Genomic DNA, 27,445 nt, shown 5'->3' on the forward strand with positions numbered 1-27,445 from the left:
GATCGCATGTGGGCACATGTCGTAGAGACTCCCTCCCTCCCTAGGAATCTCTTGCCCCTGGCACTGAGCTGTGTGTGGCATGTTGCTCATTCAAGCAGCATGGAGAGATTCTTGGGGAGCTCTTTGCTGTCTGCTTGGGATTGCAGCATTATTTGGTGTTAAGCTGCAATCTTGACTGTCTGGTTGTGCACCCTCAATTCCAGATTATTTATCAACTGAGTGGCATTGATCCATGGGGACCCCCATACTTGCTTCCTTCACTTGTGAAGACTGTCCATTTACTCCTCTGCCTCAGTTCCTTATCCACAGGAATGCCTTTCTCTTATCCCATGGCTGCTGCTGGGTTTGCTCAGGGGCTTCTGGTTGAGGGACTTCGTTTGCGGCTCAGTTATTTCTGTTCCCTGCAGAGAAGCATCAAAGCTGTACAGCCGCTGGTTGACGTACTTCATGGCGGTCAAGTCCAACGGCGGTGTGTTTGTGCGTGACTCTTCCCAGGTGCACCCACTGGCCGTGCTGCTCATGACAGACACGGACATCCATGTGCGGGGTAAGTGCTCCCACCTCCAGCAAAGAGCCTTAGAAGAGCCTCAGGAATAGCCGCCTCCCTAATGTCTCAGAGGGGCCTTTCGCATGAATCAGGAACACTTCCTTGGGCGCCCAGCACATTTGTGCTTTGGTCTGCAATCAGCTCCCCAGACTGCTACCATGCCAGCACAGCAGCCCGCCCCCGGCATGTGTAAAACCCGCTGACTCATGTTGTTGGATGCTCACATCAACGTGTTTGTATGATCAGAATGGCTATACGTGCGTGGTGTAGCGGTCTGAGCATCAAACTAGCATCTGGGAGACCCAGCTTCGAATCCCAGAGGGCCCTTGGGCCAGTCACACACTCTCAGCCAAGCCTGCCTCACAGAGTTACATGGATAAAATGGAGGAAGGGAATAAAAGTCAGGCAACCTGTGACTGGGGTAAAAAGGTGGAGTATAAATGAAGTTTCCAAAAACAAGAAGCAGGCCCAAATCTTTCTGTCCCGATGTCCGCATGAGGCGTTTCCCCCTAAGAATATGCTTATTAGCTAGAAGGATTGGCATTTGGGGTGTTTCTTGGGTATTTGTAGATGGGTTTGACTACAGCTGCAAGAGGGACTCGGCATCAGTCCAAGTCTGCCGGCTGCCAGCTTCAAGCATTGGGGTGCAGCTGTGGGGTGTGCCCCCCTTGCTGGTTGTTTTTCTGCTACTCCTCAGTGCAAAGGGGAATGAAAGTAAAGCCAGGCTTCCACTCTAGCAGCAAAGGGAAGCTTCGGTCCATGGCATTGCAAGCAGTGATGCCTCTCAGTATGTCTCAGAACTGGTCTGCACAGGTTGTGGCTGGCCTTGGCAGCCCAGCGCCCAAACATTAGTCATTCCCAGTTCTTTGGCTTGAGCCATGCTGGACTGGCAGTGAGGGAGAGGCTCTCTCACTGGCTCCCAAGAGTTTCTGCACAGCACAGTTGGTAGGGCAAGAGGCTGGTGCTTTCCCTCCAGGGAGGGTCAGCTGAGTTTACTCACCTGGGACTGGGTGGGAAGTGCCCACTTCTTGCAAGGAGGGATTGGGTGCCATCCCCAGAGGCCAGCGGGGTGAACCAGCTTGCCCCTTCCTTCCCAGAGGGAAAGGGGCCTGCCTTTCACTGGCCTTAAGAGGCCCTTGGGAGTGGTGCAGATCTCTCCCTGCCGGCCTCTCCCTTCTCTCCTCAGCCCTCGTTGAGAAATGTGGACAGCCCAGAAGAGGCGGTTCTGCACTGCTTGGCCAGCATGATCCGTAACGCCTGCATCATACGCAGTCTGTTGATGCTGGCCCAGTATATCCACCTTTTGGACTCATCCGTCAAACCTCTTTATCAGTTTGACAGCTTTTTTTTACAACTAGTGGGTGCTTTAATATTTTGATTTCCAACTGTTTGCCTGCCCCACTCCTCTTGTCGTGGATTGGAGTGTGTGTTTCGATGGAACAATGGCACGGAGAATTCTCCTCCAGAATTGGAGGGAGGGAGGGGGGACGTTTGAGAAGGGCTTCCTGGCCTTGGCTGGGAGCTGGCCGGCTGTGGGCGAGTTGTCGGGGGCTCCCCAGGCCTGCTTGGTGCTGCTTCCTAACCGGCTCCCTGATCTCTGTTCCCCCAAGACGATGGCTGGCGGGCGACCGTCTCCCTGGTTGACAGCGACCTCCTGGTGCTGGAAGGGGACTCCTACACCGTCCGGCTCCTGCGTGACTTCCGCGTGGCCCTTTCTCGGATGGTGGAGGCCTGCCTTTGCTATGAGATGGCAGCCATTCCTGGGGACCTTCATCACCAGCACAGCCAACTGCTGGACATCCTGGTGGATCTACTGAAGGGGCCTCCGGGCAGCTTTGGAGCTTAGCCCCGGCCGCCGCAGAGGAGCTGGACACGGGGACTTGTAATTTGTATAAAGATGTTGACAAATGTTTATTTAAATAAAGTTCTATTTATCCCTTGTGACATCATCTGTATGCATCCCGAGGACTCCTGGTGCCTGCCTGCCTCCCCACTCTCGGCTTCGGCTTGTGGCTCAGGAGAGAAGCACACAAGGTCTGCCTGCAAGCAGAGCCCGCCCCCCCCAGCCCCCACCCCAGACCGGTCTCCCTCAGAGGAAACGGGGTGCGTGGTGCCCCCTCGCCTGTGCACGTGTACATTCTGCCCCCGCAGGGTCTGCATTCAGCGATGGATCTTCGCCAGCCGCCCGGAGAGGAGGAGCCTGCCCCAGCATGGGGTGTTGTGTTCCGGGGATGTGAAAGAACTGGGTCCTCCCAAGTTTGCAAGAGCCGGCGCTGCCCTTTGACTGCCTGAGGAGGGTTTCCAGGCCAGCTGGAGAAGGGGGGGGGGGGAGACAGAGAAAGCACTGATGTCCTTGTTATGCACTTCTTCAAAAAACAAGCTGCCACTCCCAGTCTGAAAGTGGTCTTGGTGCCGAAACAGCCCAGGCATTCGACGTGCTGCCTGCACAAACTGCCTCCTAGGCCCTCGGCCATGCCAGGCTCCCTGGGGCTGCTGCTGGGTTGGGCTTGGCAGGGAGGAGCAACGGTGCTCCTCCTCACAGTCATGCCAGGCCAGCCAGGGCTGTGTAGGAGACTCTTCCGAGTCGTGTGCTGGAATTGTGTCAGGTGCTGCTGGTGGAAGCTGGGCCTTGATTCCTAAGGCCGCTTTGTTTTCTGCAAGGGCAGAGGTGAGAGAAGTCCCCGGGGCTCCCCTGGGGATGTTCCTTCATGCTGCCTGTAGGCAAAGCAGGAACCGAGCGGCAGGGCCTGCGAGCCTTCCTGCAACAGATGCTGCAGCTAAGGAAGGCCCTGCGTCTCCCTTCCTGCCCCTCCAGTCATGGCTCCTGCCACTCCCCCCGCATCGCCCTGGGCTTTCTTGCTGCAGTCTTTCAGGCCATGCTCGGTGGCACGTTCTCTCCTATGTGGACAACATGCAGAGGGAAACGTGGTGGGAAAGGGGGGCCCGAGACCAGGCAAATCCTGGCACTTGGGCTCTGCTCTACCCCACCGCCATTTTCTTGGTATACAGCTCCACAGTAACAGTGGCAGGTGGGCCAGAGTGAGTGGAGGCAGGGAGGCATCCCTTGAGAGACCCAGATCAGAATTGGGGAGCCTGCAGTGGAAGCCAGACGCTTCTGAGAAGAGGCAGCAACTGCTGCCCACTGGGCAGACAGTGTCCAGCCCCTGAGGAAGCAGCTCCTTGCCCTCTCTTGCTAGAGTGTCTTGTGGCACCTTGAATGCCTTCCTATGGTAGAAATGTTGGCTAGGCTGGAGCACACCACCTTGGCTGCGTGGAGGTGGACGCTGATCATCTCCTAGGGACGGCACTGGCTTCGGTGGCATGAAGCGTGTATCCATTTTCATGCATTGGATGAAGAGGGGTCCAGCCCAGCCCATGATATGCCTTAATGTTTGTTTTTGAAGGTGCCAAAGGACATGCTTTGGTTTTGCTGTAAGAGACAACACTGCTGCCTCTGTGGAGTTGGCTGAAGTGTGTCTCTTCGGACCCCTGCAGATGCCTAGCAGCCCCGGGATGGGGTGGGAGGGTGAGGAAGCTGTTTGCCTTCTACGTGGTCCAAGCAGCCTCTTTCCAAGTTCCATTTCCCACCCCAGGACCTCAGAACGGTTTCCTGCCCCTTTCTGGGTACAGGGCAGCTGGCCACCTGGTCTTACATCTCGCGTCCGTGGCACTCCCTTTTCAACCACTGTTGTGTTTTCTCTGTTGGGTATGCAGTAGGCACGTTTGCCACCTCGGTGGGTGGGAGCAAAGTCCAACGCAATGGTCTGCTTCCAAGCTGGTCTGTGATACTGAGTGGCTGTTTCATGATGGTGGATCTTTTTACGACCTAGTCAAAAGACAATAAAAAGGGATACAAGCTGTTCCGGCCTTTGGCTCTCTCATTGTCAGGGTACATGGGTGTGTCACTCCGCCTTCACCCCAGAGCTAGAAGCCCAAAGCTACATGTTGTACAAGGGCTCTGCTCTCACATTGGTTTCCAGTGCCAGGGCTGAGTTCCAAAATACACGAAGCAAAAGGTGTGCCTCTTCACCTGGACAGAGACAGCTTTGCCCTTCCCATTCAGAAGCAGCCCTCCTCACCCCACACCCCTACAATCACACACACACGTATGTTCAAGGAGCAGAGTTCTTCCCCAGAGTGTTCTTCAGAAAGTGTTGTGAAAGCTAACTATTGGATAGGGTATGTTGAAATGGACAGGCTTATTTTGTACCAAGAAAAGTTGAGTTCAGTGATGCCAAAGGGTGAGAGTACAAGGCCTGTGGGTCTTAGTCTAGGGCACGCAGCTGGGGTCCAGCCATTGCACATGACTCCAAGAAGGTCCTCCTGTATTAGAAGAGGGTGAACTTCACCAGCTACGTGCCTACAGACCTGGAGCAGTTGACATAGAAACACCACCTGTTGGACAACACTAACATCAGTTAGCCTGGACTGTTGTATGGTTATGTGTGGACACTAGCATATTGGATGTTAGGTATCTGTGGCATATCTTTTTGATTGTGGGGGAATACTACCTAGAATAGAATGTATGATGAATGCACTATTCCAGTACAGATGGGAGCTGGTAGATATGGGGTGAGACTGATCAAAGATGGCCAGTAAGGCAAGGACGCGCGCTGACTACCTGATCTCTGTCGCATCCCTAGAGCTAACTCTGCATTGCTCCCTCCCCGCCCCCCTATAATGCTATGAAATGTCCAATCAGTAAAGCACAAAACTGTATTCTTCACTGAGTCGTTGTAGGAAGAGGAAATTGGCTTGGCTTGCATAACAGACGTGGTTGGAGGAAAATGACATAGAAGGTCTGTCTCAACTAACTGCCTGATTGTGCAGTCCTTCACCAACCCTATCCAGGTGGTTGTAGAAGAGGGGTTGATATTATCCTCCATGAGTCTTTCCGTTTCTGCAGACTCTCAGCACAAACTGTGGCTGGCATTGCCCGTATGCTGCTCTTACTTTGGGAGCTAAGGTGAGATTAGGCCTTCTTGTTTACCAGCCACCTAATTTCCCAGCAAGTGCGTTTTATGAGCTGGCGGAAATGCTCTCAGATGTGGTGCTGGAGACACCCAGACTCATTTTTATGGCTTCAAAATCTCTGCTGAGCTCGTCTCAGGGCTGGCCAAGGATTTTATGACTCTCTTGACAGCCCTGGGCTGCTCTCAGGTAGTGGCAGGCCCCACGCATAAAAAAGGCCTGCACCTTGGACTTAATCTTTTGCACTGAGCTTTTGAGGGATGGTCTTTTGGCATTGGATCAGATTGGAGATTTGGCCTGAACTGTGGTCTGACCATTACCTACTCAAGTCATGGGTGAATATGGCCCCAACGCCCCACCAAAAGTATGGACCCTGTTGAAATGGTCCACCCACGAAGCTCGTGTTTCCTTCTGGATTCCAGAACGCTCTTGGGGATTTTAGAATTCCAAGCACAGGCTCTGTGGAGGCTGCGGTGGAAGAACAGAACGTGAAGCTCCTTGAAACCATTGACAAGACTACCCCTTGACCTCTCCCGCTTTTGCAGTGGAGGCCAGCCTTGTGAGCTTCTGCCACAAGGGTGGCTGGGTGATCTAAGGAGGGCTGGAAGGCATCTAGAAAGACACTGGTGGAAAGCTCATGCTGAATCTGATAACGTGCTACAGAGCCCACTGGACCTATGAAGCAGCAGTGATAGTTGCAAAAAAAATTACTTCTCTATGACCATTACATCAGCTAGTTCACAACCATTCAAGTTATTTAAGGTATCTCAACATCTTCTAACTCCTAAATCTGAACTTTACTGCCTCAAGAACAGACAAATAGCTGTGACACATTTACAAAGTTTTTCACTGATAAAATGCCAGGAATATGCTCTGATCTGGATCTCTGTGTTATGTGCCATCAAGTTGCTTCTGACATCCTATGAATTAACGACCTCCAAAACTCCCTATCATTAACCAACTTATTCAGATCTTGCCAACTGTGGAACATGTGGCTTCAATAATTGAATCAAGCCATCTCGTTCGGGCTCTTCCTCTTTTCCTACTGCCTTCCACTTTTCCTAACATTTTTGTCTTTTCCAGTTAGTCTTGTCTTCTCATGATGGTGCCAAAGAATGATAGCCTCAGTTCCAATATTTAGCTTCTAGGGTGAATTCAAGCTTGATTTGATCTAGAATTCACTTACTTGTCTTTTTGGCTGTCTACAATAGCCATAAAACTCTCTTCCAACACCACATTTTGAATGAATCAACTTTATTCCAGTCAGCTTTCTTCATTGTCCATCTTTCACTTCCTTTATGGCTGCCTTTCCAAGTCTCAATCTCCTACTGATTTCTAGTTGCAGTCTCCCTTTTGCTTGATGATTAAGCCACGGAATGGACAATCTTAAACAATTTCAATTCCTTCATTGTCACCTTTAAAATTATGTAATTCCTCAGTAGTCATTACTTTTGTCTTCTTGATGTTAACATATGGAATCCTGCTTTGATGCTTTCTTCTTTAGCTTTCATCAGTCATCATTTCAAGACTTCACTATGCCAGTAATGTGGTGTCATCTGCACTTCTCAAACTGTTAATGTTATTTTCTACCAATTTTCACTCCACCTTTTTCAAAATCTAATCCATCTTTCCTTATGATATGCTCTGCATAGAGGTTAAACAGGTGGGAGATAATATGCATCCTTGTCTGACACCTTTGCCATTTGGAAACCATTCTGTTTCCCCATATTCTGTCCTAACAATAACCTCTTGTCCAAAGAACCAGTTGCACATCAAAACAATCATGTTGTGACACCTCCATTTCTTTTAACATCATCCATAGCTTTTCATGATCCACACAGTCAAAAGGTTTGCTATAATCTATCATCTACAAAGCACAGGCTGATTTTCTTCTGAAATTCCCTGGTATGTTCCATTAGCCATCGTAAATTTGCAATGTGATCTCTAGCGCCTCTTCCTTTTCCGAATCCTGCTTGAACATTTGGCATTGCTTGTTCCGTATCTGGTGAGAGTCTTTGTTGTAGGATCCTGAGCTTCACTCTGCTTGTGTGGGAAATTAATGAGATGGTCATTAGTTGCTGCAATCTTTGACATCTCCTTTTTTGGAATTGGAATGTAGATGGAGCGTTTCCACTCTGTGGGCCATTGCTTTGATTTCCGTATGACGTTCTTGTTAAGATTCTGAAGGCTCAGTTTGCGTAGCTTGAAATAGCTTTATTGATATCTCATCTGCTGCTGGTGATTTGTTTCTCCCAATATCTTTGAGTGTAGCTTTCACTTCATTTTCTAAAACAGTAGGATCTTGATCAAAAAATTCTTCTTTGAAGGTATCTGTCATCCGTTCATCTCTTCTGCACGGTTCTTCAGTGTATTGTTTCCATCGTTTCTCTTGTTCTATTTATCTGTACTGGGTGTTGTAATAGTTCTCATCCCCGGCTGCTGGCAATAAAGAGAGTTTCAGGTAGAGAGCTGTGTTTGTCTGTCTGGTAAAACAGCAGGATTTGAGTCCAGTGGCACATTAGAGACCAGCAAGATTTTCAGGAAATGAGCTTTTGAGAGTCAGAGCTCTGATGCCAGATGAAGGAAGCTCTGACTCTCGAAATCGTCTGCCCTGAAAATCTTGTTGCTCTCTAAGGTGCCGCGGGATTCAACTCCTGCTGGTAACAAGAAGTCAGGGACTGGGGAAGGGGGAAAGGCAGGCCTCTGTGCCCTGCTTGTAGGCCTGGCAGAGGCAGCGGCTTAACCCCTGGGCTGTCCCTTCAGTTCATTAAGGACCCACTACTGAAGCTGGACCACAACTGGAGGGGTGGAAAACGCCGGTCCTGCCTCTGGCACGTTGCGCACTGCCAGGCAAGGAGGCCCTCAAACCTGAGGGAGGGTTGCCATGCAGGTTGGTTCCCCGGTGCTGCTGCCTCCAGACCTCGGGGTTACCCTGTGCGAAGAGGCAATGCTGACTGGCGGGTCCCAACCCGCCCCCAGCACGACCTCTTTATTGAGTGCTGAAGGGAGAGGGTGGCCGCTTGGCACGTGGCGTTGCCCCAGGGAAGGGGGGCGTGGAGCCTCAGGGGCCCTTTGCACCTGCCCTGCAAGTTCCCCGGCCATCGGGGGTGGACCTGGCGACCGGAGGAGCGAAGGACTGAAGGGCAGGCGGGGCAGCGGCTGACCCGGGAGAGGCGACAGAGACGTGAACTGGGTTGCCGCCCCCCAGGAGGGGCCGGGAGACCTCCCGGAATTCCAAGAGACGCGTTCCCCGGGAGAAAACGGCTCCTTCGGGGGTGCCCCCAAGGGCCCCGCGCCCAAATCTCCAGGAATTCCCCGCCGAGGCAGCCGAGCCCGCTGGGCTCCAGGGGGCGGGACTACAGTTCCCGGCGTGCTCGGCGAGGGGAGCGCGCCTGCGCCCGCGCCCGCGCCCGCCTGCTGCCTCGGCTCCGGCTCCGGCTCCGGGCATCGCCGCCTCCTGCCCCGCCAGCAGCGCCGCCACCGCCGCCTTCTGCTCCGGCTCCGGCTCGCCTTTGTCCGCGGCGGCGCGGCTGGCCGGCCCGAGATGGCTGCGGGGGCGCCGGGCCAGGTAGGGGCGCGGGGCGGCGGGGCGAGTGGGCCGGGCGGCGGGGCTCCCCTCCGGGCACGGACTTCGCGGGAGCCCCCCTCCGGCCCGGGCGGGTGCGTGAGTCGCCGCGGAGGGACGGCGGGCGGGAGCCCGAGCCCGGCCCCGCGCCCCTGCCGAGGCCGGGCGCGGCGGGGCGGCGCTGCCTGGGCGCCCGAGGGATGCTCCGGCCTCGCTGCTGCCGGCGCTCCCGCCCGCAGGAGCCGCTGCCCGGGCGGGCGAGGGGCTTGCCGAGGCGGCCGGGCAGGGAGAGGGGCCCGAGAGGAGGCAATGGCGGCCGGGCAGGGGCGCCAGGGGGGAGGCCCGCGGGCCCTGCGGAACTGCCCGCCACAGCCTCAGGGGGGCGCCATGAAGACTGGGGAGGGGGCGCTGGGGGTCCTGGCCGATGGGCGCCAAGGAAGGGGCGGCCGGGGGCCCAACTGGGGGAGCCGTTTCTCGCCCCGACTTCAGCCCCCGGGTGGGCGGCGGGCGTCGAAATAGATACGGGGTGAGGGAGGGGCGGGCCTGGGGGTGGCCCCCGGTGGAAGAGAGGGGTGGGGGAAAGCAGGAGGGGCGCAAGGCAGCTGGCGGGGGGGGGGACCTTTGCTGGGCACCGTCCGCTTTCAGCATCGAAACCAGCAGCATGTGCCCGGCCTCTCTGGGAGCAGCCCCTGGCACCTTTTTCTCCCTCCCAGGCACAGGCCCCCCCTGCCCCCTGTTGCCCTCACAACAACCCCGTGGGTTAAGCGAAGAGAGGGGGGCTGGCCCAGAATCACCCAGTGGGGGTTGTGGCGATGTGGTGACTTGAACCCAGATCTCTGACTACTGCGTTGCACTGGCTCAGCGTGGCACGATCCCCCAAAGAGTCTCTCTTGTGCCTGGTGGGATACCTGAGAAGCAAGCCGTGACGGCCCTGGAGGCATCATACAGCCGACCAGGAGGCAAAACTCGATTCAAGGCGCCAGGCCCTTAGGCTGCAAGCCTCTGGCATTGCGAAGAAAAGACTTTCTGGTGGGCCAGCTTAGCCTGGGTGCCTCTTTCGGGGACCTCACTCTGTCTTGGCTGTGCCGTCCCTGCTGATCCCTCTTGTCTGTCTGAAAAGGGCAATTTGCCCCTCGAACAGCTGGATTGTGGCTATCCGCTGGTCTCTTTCAGGCAAGCAGATGTGCACAGAAAGCCCCGTCTGGATGCCTTCTGGTCACCAGTCAAGTGGCGCACGCTTTCAGTTTTCTGGAAAGGCAGGGGATGGGGCCTGGAGTTAGCATTTTCCTATGGGGCTGAGCACTCGGGCAGGGCCACGCTGGACCCGGGCTGCTGCCCACGCAGAGTGATGAGGCAGTGGCTCCTTTGCATGGGCAGCTGCCCAGTTTCAGCACAGCCCTGTGTGAGTGCCGGGTCCCACGGGAAAGTGCTTTTTCCTCGACTAGCATCACAGGTAGGTGGATGAGCCAAAAATCCATTTCCTCCCATTTGGCCTATTCTTCATGTTTGGGGAGGCACATCTGCATTCTCCCACGTTCCTGGTTTGCAGGACATGAACATGTTGCTGGGCTAGCGCGATCTGCTGTCTCCAAATTGGCTCGTGCCCAAACTGTTAATAGTTATAAAAACTGGGGTACTGCTTTATCAACAAGCTAGCTGGCTACATTAGCGCCCCTCGTTTCCTGCGAGGCTGCCTGGAGGCCCCCAGACATCTATACTGGGTTTTCTCTGCCTCTTCCTGCCTCCTGCAACAAGATAGACTGGGCTGAGAGAGGCAGCTTGGGGCTAGTGTCCCGGACTAGGGCTGCAGAGAGCCCGGTTCAAATTCCCACGCAGCCATGAAACTCCCAGGGCAACCCTGGGCCAGCCACTGAGAGCGGGACCACAAGTGACGCCTGGCACAGGTTGGACACTTGTCAGCTTCCCTCAAGTTTTGATGGGAAATGTAGGCGTCCTGGTCTTGCAGCTTGGCTCTCCGACTGCTGTCCAATGGACTTTTCAACTGTCACTTGTCCAACATTCCGCCAAGCTGCCTACATTTCCCATCCAAACTTGAGGGAAGCTGGCAAGTGTCCAACCTGTGTCAGGCGTCACTTGTGGTCCTGCTCAGAGTCTCACCTGCCTTACAGGGTTACTGTGAGGGTAAAATGGAGAAGGGACCTATGCTTTCCACCCTCTGCTGTTTGGAGAAAGGATGGGATAAAATAAAGAGGAAGGAAGTGAAGTAAGCCTGAGGTCCCCTAGCGAGCGGAGACCGGAGCCAGGGTCCCTGCAGCACTCTGACAACCACACCAGCTGCTCTCTCGGTTTTAGTACAGGGCAGAGGTGGGCAGCCTTTTAGGCCCCAGTGCTAGGAAGGAATGCCACATCCACCCGTGGAGGCATTGATGTGGCCATGGCAGCAAACAAAATGACCGGGTGGTGGTACTGTTGACCAGGCACAGGGTGAATAAGCTGAGCGCCAGCAGCATTGCCAGCAGCACATCAGGGGCTGTGGGGTCCTGGAAACTGAAGGCGGGCATAAGGCGTGACAGCCACAGCCACAGCCTCGGGAACAATATGCAAGTAGAATGGTTCAGAAGTTCAGGCTGCTCATAGGTGGGTTTTAAGAATGAGCCTAACTGTGGAGTTGGTTACGTCTATGTACATGAGACATGTGGCGGAGCCAGGCCATGCCCGTTCGCTTCCAGACTCGCTCCTGGGATGCTACCAACCCTTCAGCACAGGGGAAAGTGGCTTCTGTGCCCACCCCCAGCCATTCCCATCTCAAGAACTGGGTTACCTTGACAATCATTAAAAGTGCCAGCCGGGTTTTTGTTTTTTTTACCATTTCAAATTCTGATTCCAGAGTGACCTCCAGTTTGGGTTTTCCCCCATAACCAGCCAGTTTGGTGTAGTGGTTAAGAGCACAGGACTCTAACCTGGAGAGCGGGGTTTGATTCCCCACTCCTCCGCTGGAAGCCAGCTGGGAGACCTTGGGCTAGTCACAGCTCTTCCAGAGCTCTCTCAGCCCCACCCGCCTCACAGGGTGTTTGTTGTGGGGATAATAATATACTTTGTAAACTGCTCTGAGTGGGCATTAAGTTGTCCTGAAGGGTGGTATACAAATCGAATGTTATTACTATTGTTATTATAACCTATAGCATAACATGCTGATAGGGCTGGCAGCGGAAGTTTGCACCCAAAGGGGCTGGGTGGTGCCATTCCCACAGACCATTAATCACCTTGCCTTACCTGTGCTCACGTAATGAGGGAGCAGTCGCCTGCAGCCCCCGGCTCTTTGTTCTGAGATGAAGTTTATAATATTGCTTTGATTTACGGTTCTTTTTCAACTGAGTGGAAGGTTTACCACAAAATACGCCTTTTAAAAAGTGAGATTAGATCTTGGCCCTGGATGCTAATTTTTCTTCCGTTGATATGTAGATGCAGATGTGGGCGCAAGTGTCAACAGCAGCTCACCGTGTTCTTAATTTTTAGTGCTGGAGTGAGATTGTTGGCTTCTAGCCCCAGGGGGGGCAGTGTATTCCCTGTGATAAGAGAGTACGGCTCGCCGTGTGTCCTTTCCTGGACCCAATCCTGGCTCTCACAGGTTCAGAAGCAGAGGCGGCTCCTTCTGTCGGGAGCAGCTGGTTGGTAGACAAGGAGGGCAGGGCCAGAGTCGGCATACCCTGCCGTTGGGCCCAGGGCTTCTGGCAGAGCCCACTGAGGCCAGCCCCCTGCCTGGGTGCCCTTCCTTCACCCGCTCACTTGCAAGCACTCCACCTCCTCTGCTCTGCTACTTGGGCTGCCCCACACCAGCGGGGAACAGCATGAGGGGGGCACCAGTGGAACTCCTGGCAGTCGCAGGGGCAGCGTTCTCTGCCCCTTGCGCCACCGAGTGCTGTTGAGAAAAGGACAGGTGGGCTGTGAGCGTTGGTGGTGGGGGCAGTCGTGAGCCAGCAGGGGAAAGGCAGGTGGGGGGTACCTGAGTGGGGCAAGAGGGGAGGTATGAGCAAGGGTCCTGGTGATGGGGGTGGTGGTTCTGAGCGCGCTCTCTCCCTCCCTCAAAACCTGGAACCAGTCCTGGGCGGAAAGTGCCTTTTCTCTTTATTCCCTTAGCTCCCGAAGGGGCTGTGCTGTATCAGAACTGTTTGTTCCAAACTGCTGCAGGGCTGGGCTGTTTTACAGAAGCAGCTTCCAGCTGCTCTGGGTATTGACACCCACGGCTTTCAGGGGTTGTTGGGTGCATAAGTACCCCCCCCATGTGCGGGGGTGGGCGAGGTACTTTACCTAGTGGATGCAGACCATAAATTCTGCAGGAAAGCAAACTTCCCTGGCTTTGCTCTCGTTCCAAATGCTTTCTGGCATCTTGGATATTCATTGTCATGTGTTGGTGGTTCTTTTTTCCGAACGTGTAATGGCCCCAGGGAGCTGGGGTTTGCTTTGCTGGGAGAACAGAGGAGGCCTTGTGTGGCTGCCCCAAGCAGCAGCTCTGGAGGGTTGACTTAGGGTGGGGAAATGACTTTAAACCCCCTGCGTCTTGTGGTGCCCATCCAAATCATGCCCCTGCATGCCTGCTGTCGCACAAAGAAGCAGCCGTTGCTGGGACTGTTCGGTTGTGCCTGCATCTGGTCACTTAGAGCCCCCCCTCCCAAGACCACTTTAAATAACTCTGTAGGAGGCACCAGGATTGCAAGATGTCCAGGAATGCTTTCTGGGGTCATTTATTGTTGCCACAGGTGATGTTTGAGGACGTGGCCGTCTACTTCTCGCCAGCGGAGTGGGCAAAGCTTGCGGAATGGCAGAGGGACCTGTATCGGACTGTGATGGTGGAGAACTATGAGGCCATTGCCTCTCTGGGTAAGGATCTCTTTCGCTGCCCTTTGGAGGCCTATCCGGATTCTGAGAGTCTGGGCGAAGGGTAGGGCTGTGTCTGTGTCTGGAGGCACCAGGGTTGGAGGGGGCATTGATCTCAGCAGCGGCCTCTCTTACAGAGGGAAACTTCATCTCTGCTAGTGTAAAGACTACAGCTCAAATGCCAATCTTCTGCCCTTGGCTTGGACGTCTATGTCCAAACTCAGGGGCCCTTAGGGAAGCTTGCAGGATCTATGGGGATGCAGAGGAGGCTGGAAGACCAGTGCCAACAGATGTAGACGGGGCTAGACTGCCGGAGGGGAAGGCGAGGGTGTTCTTGGAGGAAAGGGCAGAGTGCTGGGTCAGGATGTGTGAGACAGTAATTATACCCAGGCTAATTATTTGCTTCATTTTTACTTCACCTTTCTCCCTGATTGGGACCCAAGGTGGCTTATGTCATCCTCCTCTCCTCCATTTTATCATCACAACAACCCTACGAGGTAGGTTAGGCTGAGAGTTTTTGTGCCTGGCCCAAGGCCACCCAGCAAGATTCTGTGGCAGAGGCGGGATTTAAACCTGCGTCCCCCAGATCCTAGTTCAACAGTGTAACCACTACACCGTGCCAGATATTTACATCTGTAGTGAATGAGGAATCCCGTTCCCTGTTAAGATTGGCGTGGGTGGGGGATACGTAATGTAGAACTTGTTAATTAATTCTAACTCAGCACTTTCCCACTGGATTCTCCTGTGGAAGTTATTTTGGAGGAGAACTTAAGAGACGAATTAGACGAGATACTTGCCACGTGGAGGACACGTGTGAGTTTTCTGCAAGTTTTGATGGGAAATGTAGTGAGAGAGAACTGGAAGACTGAAATGCCATTGTCCATCCTCCCCCCCCCCCCGGTTTACAGTCAGATGTTGTCACTTTATTCTTTTGCTCAGGGACTGAACCCCTGCAGAGAGGAAGGGCCTTGCTGGCCCATATTGACCCGTGGTGATGGGGCAGGTGTGCCTGGGGTGGGGGTGGGGGTCTGTGATCCGTTTGCAGGAGGTGGAGCTCAGCACAGTTGCTGCAGGCTGTGGGTGGGTGATGAGGCTGTGCCTCTCATGGGTAGTCTGTACTTGTAGGCGAGAGGGTATGTTAGCGTAGGGGACTACCTGGAAACCAGGCAAGCGGGATCCCTGCATCTTGGAGGGGAATTTTTCATCACAGCCCAGCCGATGGCACCCTTGGCTGTCCTTGGAGCAAAACGAAAGGCGGGTGAGAGCGAGGTGCTGGCCGTGGCTTCCTACACATGGACACTGGTGCCCTTCCTTTTCCCCAACTGCGGGGAGGGGAGGAGTTATGCAGCTGCTCCCGGGAGCCCTGTCTGAATCCCGCTGCAGCCAATGTGAAATACGTGTGCTGCAGCTGGTCTTTTCGGCTGCCTTTGCCTGGGCACAGCACAGCCTCTGGGGCAGGGAAGCTCTTCCCCGTGAGGGTCCCCAAGCCTTCGGCAGATAAGTATGAAAGAGGCAGAGAAGTGTCAGAGGATACCCAGAGCTGGCAAAGAACTCAGACCTCGTCCACGCTTTGGAATGGGAGGGGCAGGGACAAAGCAGGTGGCAAACCACCTGAGGGACCGGACCCTGCCTCCGACGATCTCTTTCCATGAATGTTAAATATCTGCAGAATTGTTTGGCTTTGCTTTCATGATCTGTACGGTCCCTTCAGCCCTGACCTGGCCAGCCCGATCTCGGCAGATCTTGGAAGCTAAGCAGGGTCGGTGCTTGGATGGGAGGCCACCAGGGAAGTCCAGGGTCACTCCACAGTGTTGGGCAAGGGCAAGCTACCTCTGAACATCTCTTGCCTTGAAAACCTTGTGAGGGCAACATAAGTTGGCTGCAACTTGATGGCCAAAAAAAAGACTAAGGGAATCCGTGTGGGGGTCAGAGGTGGCCAGGAGAAGTTGCCTAGCCCTGGGCAGACTCTCCGCTTGCAGGTACCAGGAAAGCCCTTTCTGTGCTGGAGAGCCCCGATGCGTTGGCACAAGCCGGGCTGAAAGATGGCCCTGGGGTCTGGCTGTGCGCATGGCAGAGAGACGGGCTCAAGCCTGCCGTTCATCCCTGGCTCCCCCACATTCTTGGACTGCTTGGGGGGATGGGGGGGCTGTCTGCCATCAAGGCTCCAGTTGCCCTTCTCTCATCCTGCTTGTTATGGGGTGCTGGAGGGCTGCATCCTGCTGAGCTCGACCCAAGCTGGGGGGAAGAAGGGCTGGTGTGCTTCGGCTTCCTGAAGCCGAGTCTGCAGCGCTCCTCTGGCCCACAGAGCTTTCTTCCGAGGGAAGAGGAGTCTCTTCCGTTGCCGGGGGGAAGGCTTCTGGCTTTGGCTGAGTGGAGTGGGAGGGAGCCAGGCAGGAGACAGGTGCGCATGGTCGTTCGGCTAGATCTGGAAGCTGATATGCAAGAGCTGCTTGGGGAGCTCAGGGGGAATATGCCCCCTCATTTGCACAGCAACTTTGTCCTGTGGTGGGAGTAAGAGGAGTGGAGGCGGAAGAGGCTGTTGTCTGTGGGGGAGCCGTCCCAAGGAAGTCGGGAGTGTCTTCGGGTCATTCATTGCAGATGGGGGGCCGGGTGTGCTGTAAAGGGACAGCCAGAAGGAAAACGGCAGAGGAGCGCAGGGGCAGACACGTAAATCTGGCACCAGTTTCCTGGAATGTGAAAGTCTCTTTCATTCCAACATTTTCACTGGCTAAACCAGAGGTTGGGTTGCATCCTGGCACACCTGTGATGCCATGCGTGTGCCCTCAGTGTGTCTTTGTCCTTTCTCCCAATACGATTGGGTTTGGGCTGTAAAGCTTTCCAGTTTGGGGTGCACCGATTGGTGCTAAGGTACCCCCTGGCAGTGCGGATGTGACACCCCCGCCCTGACCCTGAGGGAAGAAAGGGGCCGATGGGAGGAGGACCTTCATCTCACCCCGCCCCCCGTTCTGGGGTTATGGGGGGAGTGCAAGGGAGGAATTCTGTATTGCTTTCTGCTCTCCCAACAGGGTATCTTTCCATCAAGCCCGAAGTCATATGTAAAATAGAGCGAGAAGAGGACCCCTGTATAGAGGAACCCCTGGAACCCCCACGATGGAGGAGACCCCAGAGCCCCTGGCTGGGTGAGTAGATGGGGGTGGGACTAAGATGAGGGCATCTAGGGCTAGAGAAGGCAGCTGGATGATTTATTTCAAATGCTTATCATCTGCCCTCCCCATTAAAAAAAAATAATAATGTGCTGCCTCAGCCAATTTTGAAATGCTTCACCTTTCCAAGCAACAATCAGTAAAACAGGTAAAAAGCAGCAAGAAATAAATTGGCAGCAGCAAACGGTTCCAGGTTCCAGTTAAAATCGTAGTGGGTAGTAAGACTGCACTCCTAAGCAAAGTCACACTCTATATCAGTGGCTTTAGAAAAGCATAACTCTGCTTAGGAACAGAGGAGTTCGCCGTGCTAGTCTGTAGTTGCAAAATAGTAGAGTCCAGTAGCACCTTTAAGACTAGCCAACTTTATTGTAGCATAAGTTTTCGAGAGCTCTCCTCGTCAGATGCATCTGACGAAGAGAGCTGTGGTTCTTGAAAACTTATGCTACAATAAAGTTGGTTGTTGCGGATTTTCCAGGCTGTATAGCCGTGGTCTTGGCGTTGTAGTTCCTGACGTTTCGCCAGCAGCTGTGGCTGGCATCTTCAGAGGTGTAGCACCAAAAGACAGAGATCTCTCAGTGTCACAGTTGGTTAGTCTTAAAGGTGCTACTGGACTCTTTACTATTCTGCTTAGGACTGCCGTATTGAGCAGCATCTTTAAAGCAGGGAATCGCATGAGACCGCAGGCCACGCAAAGATAAGGCTCCTGCTCCCAGGTGCCTTTTGCTTGGCAGGCTTGGGGGAGGTGAAGAAGCATTGCCAGGAGAGAGGGGCAGAGTCGAGGTGACACCTCAGAGAAGCCTAGGCTCAGAAGCTGCCTTATGCCGAGCCGGTCCGTCTGGCAGCACCTCTCCAAGACCACCGGCAGAGGAGCTCTTCTGCCACCTCCTGCCACCTGAGTTCCTTTTCCCCTCAAAGTGGCAATGCCAGAGCTCGGATCTAGGACCCTATCTGAGTCCATGACGGCGGGAATTTCTTTTCCTTTCTTCCCAGCAGGAGATGACATTAGGTTGGAGGACGAGGAAGAAGACGATGGGGCAGGCGCCACCCGGCAAATCCCAGTCCGGCGCAAGAGGAAGAAGAAGAACTACTCGACAGGAAGGGAGAAGCCAGTGACTCGGGCAACAAACACCCTCACCAAGACCGAGACTGGTTCTCTGCCACGGGTGACGCTGAAGATGAATCCGCCCAAGTGCCCGGAGTGCGGCAAAAGCTTCCTGAGCAACGTGGCCATGACCATCCACATCCGGACGCACACGGGGGAGCGCCCCTTCAAGTGCCACCTGTGCCCCAAGGGCTTCCCCTCCAGAGGGGACCTGAAGCGCCACATCAAAACACACCTGCGCAACAAGGATCCCCCCAGCGCCAGCTCTGTCCCCAAGGGGAAGAAATGTCTGACTGCCAGGCTTCAACTCCTGCGCCACTTGGGGGCTGCCGCAGGGCCCAAGAAGCCCCACACCTGCCCCCAGTGTGGGAAGAGCTTCAACAAGAAGCAGGACCTGCGGAAGCACCAGGGGACGCACTCGGCCGAGAGGCCCTTCGCCTGCCTGGAGTGCGGGCGCCGCTTCCGGCTCAAGCAGATCTTGGTGGCCCACACGAAGGTGCACGTCGGGGAGAGGCCCTTTGCCTGCGCTCAGTGTGGGAAGCGCTTCCGGCAGAAGCACCACGTGGAGAGCCACCAGCGCGTGCACACTGGCGAGAAACCCTTTTCGTGCACGACGTGTGGCAAACGTTATGCCCAGAAGCAGCCGCTCATTAGCCACCTGCGGGTGCACACGGGCGAGCGGCCCTACTCGTGCGCAGAGTGTGGGAAGTCGTTCAGGAACCAGGCGACGCTGACCATCCACTACCGCATGCACACAGGGGAGCGGCCCTATCGCTGCTTGCTGTGCGGCAAGACCTGCAGTCAGCTGCAGCATCTCAAGAGCCACCAGAGGGTGCACCGTGGGGAGCAGCACCTCATCGAGGCTGGGGACAGCAAGGCCCTGGCTCAGAAAAGAGCCCGGGAGATGGCAGAGAAGCCCTACCCGTGCCCCAAGTGCGAGAAGCGCTTTCGGGATGAAAAGATCATGCAAGTCCACTTTAAAACCCACGAGGACAAGAGGTCTCTGAAATCTGGAACCTCGCTAGCTGGAATCGTTCTTGGCCAAAACGCTCCTCCTCCTGTCCAGCCAAAAACATCCCGGCCGGAGCCCAGATCCGTTAGTGGAGGAACAGGTGCAAGAAAGAAGGGTTCTGCTGTGAGGCAGAGGTCCTTTGCCTGCTCCGACTGTGGCAGGAAATTCACACAGGCCAAGTACCTCACCCTGCATCGGCGAAGCCATACCTGAGAAGAGTGCCAAACCCTTGGGAACGACCCCCTCGTGCGCTGCCTTTGAGAGGAACCTGCCAAGCCATCCCTTTTGTTTGGAGCGACTCCGCTGACCGCCTTTTGAGTGAACGAAAGCTTCCTGGGCCACATGCTGGAAAAGAGGCTTCCGGCGAGGCCTTGTAGAGAGAGAGACAGACAGACAGACAGACGTCTGTCCCAAGAGCATCTTTTCCCGCTTCTTCTTCTTCTTCTCTCTCTCGCTTTTTCTCCAAGAATCCATCTTGAGAAAGATTCCTGTGTAACTTGAAAGCCTGCGTTCTGTACGCTTTTTGCTGTGTAGGAGGATATTATTTGCTAATGTTGATATTTCTTATTCTACGGATTCAAACTCTGCTGAACTCTGGATCTGTCAGGATGCTGCTCTGAGAGGGCACCCACTCAGTGCAGCGATCCTGGCATTGTCTGTGGCAAAGGCTTCTGGTTCGATGCCCGGTGGCCCAACCTGCTGTCGTCTCTCGAGCCCGTCAGAGCCCTGCTGTGCCCAAGGATTTCGTACTGCCAGCAGGATGTGAGATGGAGCCTCTGGGGCTCTGGAGCAGAGATGATGTAACAAGAGAAACAGGCACAGCTTCGTAAGAGGGAACCGTCGGTAGCTTTTGGGCATCATAGCAAAGAACAGGACTGCCATGCTCAGAGGCAGGGGGCCAGACCCGGAAAGGGCTGTCGACTGCAGGGCTGATTGCTGCAGAGGGCTCAGTTGGGTGGCTCTTTGGCCTGATTCAGCAAACTTCGTTCTTCATAGTTTGGTAGCGTAGAGGCTACTGGACAGCTGCCCTGAGCTGCCCAGGGGGACACACAAGGAGTTGATCAGCTTTTTCACTGTACTTTGCAGCAGGCCTGTTTGCATGCCTGTCAGAGAGGATAGCTTCAGAGGGGTACCCGCATTGGTCAGCAGTAGAACGGGAAGAAGAGAAGGAGATTTAACTCTCGAAAGTGTATACCCTGGAAAATCTTGCTGTCGAAGAGGAGGGTTTCTTAATCGGAGCCTCCAGATCTCTCCCTTCTCAAAGGTATGAGGAACCACTGCTTGCCCCTAAGGACCAAGCAGGTGCTCGAGGCGTCTTCATTATCCAAAGAACAAAACAAAGAACAGACTCCCTGAACAGGAATCAGTCCAAGTTTGCAAATGGCCACTGGCCCGTCATAGCCTCGTGGAGAAGAGAAGGGGACGTTTGTTAGTTGGAAGACAGCAAGAGTTTTTTCCCATCAGTGAACTAGTATAACTTTATGTGAACATGATAGTAATCAAGAATGAATTCTTCCTAGAAGCTGAAGTGACTAAACAGGCTTTTTTACTTTGGCCACATCATGAGAAGGTAAGGCTCACTGGAAAAAAAATAATGCTAGGAAAAGTGGCAGTAGGCAAAGAGGAAGACCCAACATGAGATGGCTGGACTCAATAAAGGAAGCCGCGTCCTTCAGTCTGCAAGATCTGAGCAAGGCTGTCAATGATAGGATGTTTGGAGGTTCTTAATTCATAGGGTCACCATGTTGGAAGCACCTTGATGTGTGTGTCTCTCTCTCTCTCTCTCTTTCTCTCTCTCTCACACACACACACACATATAGTGACTGTTGTGAACTTTTATTACAAGGATCAGTTAGCCATTCTTGAATACAATTGGACTCCCATTTCACACAAGCAAAGGAGTGACTAAAATGATCCCTCTTCCAAAGTGCACTTAAAGGCTGGGGCTGGTTCCAGTTGACAAGATTCGTAACACACCTCCAGCTGAATAATCCATTTTAAAATCACAATTGGCAATCGAGTTGCAAAAATTTCTGTGTAAATGTGCATCACACACTGTGCTTGCTGGATTTGACATTTAACTGTCTCAGCTGGGCAAACAGAGTAAAAGTAAACCGGGCGAAGGCCGCTTTCACACAACAGGGATCCTTCGCACTGTGTTCCTTGCTGTTGTGAGTGCAGAGTTAAGGGCGCTTCCACACGTGAAAGTTTTCTGCATTCCTGTCTGTCGTCAGAATTTTCCTTTCACATGCGCTGGTGCAACTTTACATTAGTTTTTTTGGGGGGGGGCATCGTCATCACCCCTGCCGTGGCAACTCCCCCCCTCCCCCTTCCTACACCTTCAGTAGTGCTGTAGTGCTGCCATTAAAATTTGAAATAGGTACATGGCAGTGTATCTCTCTAGCTCCATAGTACAATATTGACATACAAATAGTATTCCTCCAGCCACCTTGCAGCTTTCACTCCCCAAACTGAAAACTGAGAATTCAGAGGAACGGTTTGAAACGTCAACAGAAAAATGATAAGTCTAGTGCTATAACACAATAGCAGTGACCAGTATTTTTTTAAAGGCCACAGTAAGCCCTGACAGAAAGTCATGGCAGGGGGGGGGGGAAGCTTTGGGATGATGGTGCCTGTGAGGGGCTGAATGTGGGGGAATAGTGCCAACGAGGGCGGGAATTTTGCAGCAGGAAAACGCACACCCTTCCTTCCAGGCCGTGTGCTAATGTGCGTAGACTCGCAGTGGTGGGCAGGGTTAGGGTGTGTTATTGAAACAGTCTTGGGGAGGGCGGTTGCCCTAAGAGGATGTCTGAATGATGTAGGGTCAGGCTTGACGGAATCTCTGGAGCTCAGGACCTAGAAAGAGGAAGGCCCTCGTGGTTGCCAGACTCCAGGTGGGACCTTGGGATCTCCCAGAATTACAACTTCTCTCCAGGTGACAGAGATCAGTTCCCCTGGAGAAATGCCTGCTTTGAAGGTCAAACTCTGGTACTGTATCCTGCTGACCCCCCCCCCTTCCCCAAACCCTGTTCTTTCCAGGCTCCACCCTCAAAATCTCCAGGAATTTCCTGACCCCGAGTGGCAACCCAACTTGCTGCCCACAGCTGCCTCGTGTAGAAATTCTCTTGCCTCACTAGACAGTCCCACCTTTCTTCAGTCCTAAGGAATGGAATTTTGTGGGGAGAGGCACAAATGCACAGTGACCCCCCCCTTCCCCATCTGCTTTACTTACTTTACTTTAATTGAATTTTTATACCGCCCATCTCCCGAAGGACTCAGGGCGGTGTACAACAAAAGTAAAACATACAAATATAAAACACTAAGAATATAAAATAAACATATTAAATAATTTAACTCGAAACAGGACAGTTCAGTTAAAACACATTTAGGCCAGCCCCGCTTGTTGGAATAATAACGTCTTAAGGGCACGGCGAAAGGTGTGTAGGTCAACCTACACTGGGACAACAAGCTTCTTTGCCTGTAGAAAACTTAGCTTTTTGTGCAGATGCGTTTTTGATCGAAACATGAGATCCGTCATCTGCCTTCTGGAATGGGGGTCTCGGGAAGGCCCCGCTCCTGCCAAGGCTGGCCAAAGATGGGAGGGTCTGGAAGAAAAATGGATCTCGCTTTCTGGGGGAAGGGGCCGAAGCTGGTTTGTAGCATGTTTAAGGTGGCAGGAGAAGCATGCCACCAAAGCGGCGTCCCAAAACACACTTGACCGGCAAGTGGATTGAGTGGAGGGCAAATGAACAGGGAGAAATACACTTGCCATTCAAGTGTCATTTGTCACTTGTAGCTTGGCCCTGAGCTTAGTGGCGTTTGGTGCGGAGCAGCCGTGCCGGGTTTCCTTTGTACGTGTTGAGCAATCTAACTCCTGTGTCTGGCATAAATTAAAGACCGTTTTGTTTCTCTTCTGGCGCCTGGTTTATCCCACAGTCTGCACTAGTTTTGAAAAATGTGTGCTGTTTTATCCTCCATCGTGAATGGCAAGGAGGTGAGAAGATCACTGGATACACCCAGGGCTTTTTTTCAGCTGGAGCGGGGTGGGGGGAGAGTTTAGATCGCCAGCAGCATGGACGGCAATTTAATCACGCCCCCCCCTTGCTGGAGCGCTCCCGGGGGTGGCTGCGCCCTGCTGGAAGTGACATCATCACGCAGTCCTGGGAGTGCGCGCACACATGCTTTGCGCGCACGCACATGTGGTACCAGGGGCACCACCTCCTGCCGGGAGTTGCCCCACGTACTGCCAACGCCAACCCACTGAGTTTCACCTCCTCTTTTCACAGGAAAAAAGCCCCGGGTACACCCCTCCCCCGCCTGACCCAGGAACTTCTTGGGACCCCACGTGCAGCTTCTGAAGTTTCGGTGGCATGTTTTACCCACACGAGAGTCACAACATAGCAGCCACGACAGCCTGGAACTTGTTTGTTTTTAAAAAGAAAATTGATACACCCAAGTTTTGATGCTTGCTTTCATATTGGGTTCTCTTGGGGAGTAGAGACATGCCCACAGCCCTCCTCAGATGTGGGCAACAGAGAGGCTTCATCGTCTCGATGCAAGCCCAGAAAGGCCTCCTTCCAGAGCCTCCGCTGACTCACCTGCCCCTGTCCTCATCTGATGGGCCTCTGGTTGCCAGCCTCCAGGTGGGTTCTGGAATGCTTTGGAGGTTGGACTCCGTGGAATTATAGCTGACTGAAGTCCCTCCCCTCCCAAATCCTGCCCTCCCAGGTGCCACCTTCAAATCTCCAGGAACTTCTGCCCTGGAGTTGGCAGCTCTAGATGCACCCCTGAATGGTCAGTCCCGGACTTCTCCATTCAATGTGGCTTCAAGCGGGGAGGGGCACGTCTGACGGCTTGACTCAGCACCCAAAAGCACTCGTTTCTGCATAGAAGGGCCCCTTCTGGAAATAAGGGGGACAGTTCCACCCCCACCCTGGCCATTGTCAAAAATCCTGTAGATGGGAACGTCTTTCTCTGAGCTCCACCCCACCCCGGTTGGGTCACCGAATCCGCTCATCTGGGCTCAGAATAGGCAGGGGTGGGCCCCAGCAGCCAGCTCAGGTGTGCCTCATTCTGGCTCCTCAAGGCAGGAAATGCCCAGCACCTTCAGACATTCCCTCCCCAGTGCCAGAGGAACAGGACTGTACCCCCCCTGCTGCCCCCCACCCAAATTAGGCACCCTCCAAAACATTCTTCTAGTTATTTGTGTTCATGCAACCCCTTTCCAGAAACATCAGCGTCCAAAAATCCTTGTTTCTGCAGCCTGGAACAATGACGACCAGGTATGCTGACGGTCCTGGAGCCCCTGCATGTACTTCCTTGCCCTGCTGGGCAACACATCCCAGAGGGTGGGCTTAGAATCCCCCCCCCAAGCATGGCACCCACGTGCTTTGTGTGTGCAGTGGGAGCTGGGATTCTGCAAGAGGTGCTTTGGCCTATTCAGGAACACAGACTCACGTTGTGGGGGTACAGGACCCATGTCCCCTGGTTGGCTGGGATGAACCCACCCCATTCCATAGTGCTGGGATCCTGGTCCTCTGAGTTGGATCATACCGGAAGGGGTCATTGGGATCCATGGGGCTTTCCCAAAGGGGATCTAGATCCGCAAGTTTCTCTGTGGCTGTTGCTCCTCCTTGGTAGGGGGGAACTAATGCATGGTCTGCTAAGTATCCAAAAATTAGGACTTCCCACTTATGAAAAAATAAGATAAGACTTTAAAAGTATGAGACAAACTCTAATTTTTGCGGTCTGTTTGAGCTGTGGCTACTAACCAAGCTGTCTTTTCAAGGCTGATCTTCCCACCATCTCACTTCATCTATCCGACTCAATTCATAAAGAATGATACTCTTTACTCGGTGCCTTGATCTGTTGTGGGAATAAATCTAGATATAATAAAGGGATTTTTAGGACTAAGGGAAAAAGAAAGGTAGGAGTTCCTAATCTCTTCCACATTAGAAACTTGGGGTATATTTACTCTAAAGCCAGTGTGTAGAGAAACCTTTCAGCCACAAAATATTCCGTTCAGGAAATATTCCTTTCTTCTGTAACCACTTCATTTGATAACTACATTAGTAATCTCTTTACACTCTTAATTTTCTAAACTGTGTGTAAATGGGTTAAAATATTAACCCCATCACAAATTGTTTAAATCTTCCTCCTCATTTCAAACCTCACAATATTAATTTCAACACAAAGATACAGTCTGCGCCTTTGCAACTATCTTCAACAATGCCCGCTGCATCGACGAAATACTCTTGGACTGAAATCAGATGGTTGGTATGTACACTGGTCTATCAACAAGCACTTGGTTTTAGTCTGTTCTTACACAAGTTTCTAGGGGTCTTCTTTTTGAACTTCTTTTAAAATCAAACTTGGAAAAAGGGTTAAACTCTTCTTCAGCAGATCTTGTATTATGGAATCTCCAACTGGGGAACGCAACTGTCTTTGTCCTGGGGGTTGGATCCCGCAGATGGGGTTGGCTAATAGCACCCCCCCCTCCCCAGAAGGAGACCTCCCTGACAGAACAGGCTCTTGTGTCTGAAGTCTCTTTTTGCAAGGGGAAAACGCTACGTTAGTAGAACAGATTTGCCAGATCCAGTGCACTGTGGGGAAAAGATTTAGATACCTATTGATGAGAAAAACTGGGCAGACTCATTTACCTCAGGAGCAGGGCTTTTTTTCTGGGGAAAGAGGTGGTGGAACTCAGTGGGTTGCCCTTGGAGAAAATGGTCACATGGCCAGTGGCCCCGCCCCCTGATCTCCAGACCGAGGGGAGTTGAGATTGCCTTCCGCGCCACTGGAGTGACGCAGAGGGCAATCTCAACTCTGCCTGGAGATCAGGGGGCGGGGTCACACCAGCCATGTGACCATTTTCAAGAGGTGCCGGAACTCCGTTCCACCGCGTTCCAGCTGGAAAAAAGCCCTGCTCAGGAGCAATAAGATCAATGTGTGTCGAAATGAGGGAACGGGACTTTGGTTCCTCACTGTGCAAAAATGAATTACATTAAAATACCTATTCTAATACCTGCTGAAGAGGGTGCGAGAAAATTGGATAATGGTTCATGATTGGTGGAGCTGGCTGAGAGTGAAACAGTTCTGGCAACCTTTATTGATCAAGATTAGCAACCCAGCGTGGCATTCTTGCCACCCTGATCTTAGAACAGTACATACTCCTGCATCCAACAGTCCACTGTTCAGAGAATGTATTGCCCATTGACTCTTAGGAGCTAAGGAAACCATTGCTACTACTCAGTGGAAGAGAACCACATCCCTCAATTACACCGCCTGGGCCAATGACTTTATGACTAGTTTCCTGATGGAAAGCTGGTTGGGCTACATAAATTATCTAACGGTCAGACTGATCCGTGAAGATCTGTTTTCCCTCAGAAACTATTACTAGTAGCCCAAACTAGCTCAAGCTTGTCAGAATTTGGAATTAAGCTAAGCAGGGTCATCCACGGTTAGTATTTGGATGGGAGACCATTAAGGAAGATCAGGGTTGCTATGCGGAGGAAAGCCATGGCAAACCACCCCTGCTCACCTGCCACCTCTGCCTCGAAGCCCCATGATGTCAGTTGTCACTTGACAGCACTTTATTATTAATGTTTCAACTCTAATAGCTAAGTCCCAAACTAAAAAGAGGTTTTACTTCTTAAGAAATGTCTAGTATAATGAACAGCTATAAATGACAGCAGGAAGGGGACCCTGCCCCGGTTGATGAATCTGCGTGGGGGTCTCATTCCCGCTCTCAGAATTGTCCACGCTCACCTAATATTTAGCCAATTTAAATAAAGGGTAGCCTTTGTTACCATCTGCAAATCTTTATGGGATTTAGGCCTATGATAACGCAATATAGTTGTAACTAATTCTTGGGGGTCTGTAAGACCGTGTACAATGGGTTTTATTTGGCGTGTGCATGAAAGTGTAAACGTTTTCTGGATGTAACGAATGCTAGGAAGGTGGGGGGGGTACATTCTCCTCCTTCCTCCTCCCCACTCATTTCTCCTGGTGGCAGATCAGTTGTTGCTGCAAATGGAAGCAGGTGGTGCCAAAATGAACTCTGTGGCCTTACCCTGTAAACTGCAGCTACTGCCCAGACGCCACAGGAGACCGCTGGAGCTTTACTTTCTGTACACTTTACTTCCCATCACTCCTCCATCCTTCAGTCGCCTTTAGCAAGCCTGAAAGTCAGCAGGAGAAGTGGGGTGGGGCAAGAAGCAGAAAGAGAGCAAAAGGGGGATAGAGAAAG

At 53.1% G+C, this 27,445-nt stretch overlaps 2 protein-coding genes across 3 annotated transcripts in view; both read left to right on the top strand.

Moving 5' to 3' along the window:
* Nucleotides 1–2,491, top strand: part of DHX30 (DExH-box helicase 30) — a 38,262-nt gene extending 35,771 nt beyond the window's left edge. For both annotated transcript variants that reach the window (XM_054991282.1, XM_054991281.1), the window contains exons 19-20: nt 408–547; nt 2,158–2,491. In XM_054991282.1, coding sequence (XP_054847257.1) covers nt 408–547; nt 2,158–2,393 — 376 coding nt within the window. In that variant the 3' untranslated portion in view covers nt 2,394–2,491. The remainder of the gene's footprint in view (nt 1–407; nt 548–2,157) is intronic.
* A 3,358-nt stretch (nt 2,492–5,849) lies between these two features.
* LOC129337376 (zinc finger protein 250-like) lies at nt 5,850–21,340 on the top strand. Its single transcript, XM_054990978.1, has 5 exons — nt 5,850–5,882; nt 8,727–9,086; nt 13,802–13,922; nt 16,946–17,059; nt 18,074–21,340. Exons 1-5 carry the CDS (start codon nt 5,850–5,852, stop codon nt 19,408–19,410), a joined length of 1,965 nt encoding a protein of 654 aa, XP_054846953.1. The 3' UTR covers nt 19,411–21,340.
* The last annotated feature ends 6,105 nt before the right edge of the window (nt 21,341–27,445 follow it).

Source organism: Eublepharis macularius, chromosome 11 (genome assembly GCF_028583425.1).
Source record: "Eublepharis macularius isolate TG4126 chromosome 11, MPM_Emac_v1.0, whole genome shotgun sequence".
Lineage (NCBI taxonomy): Eukaryota > Metazoa > Chordata > Lepidosauria > Squamata > Eublepharidae > Eublepharis > Eublepharis macularius.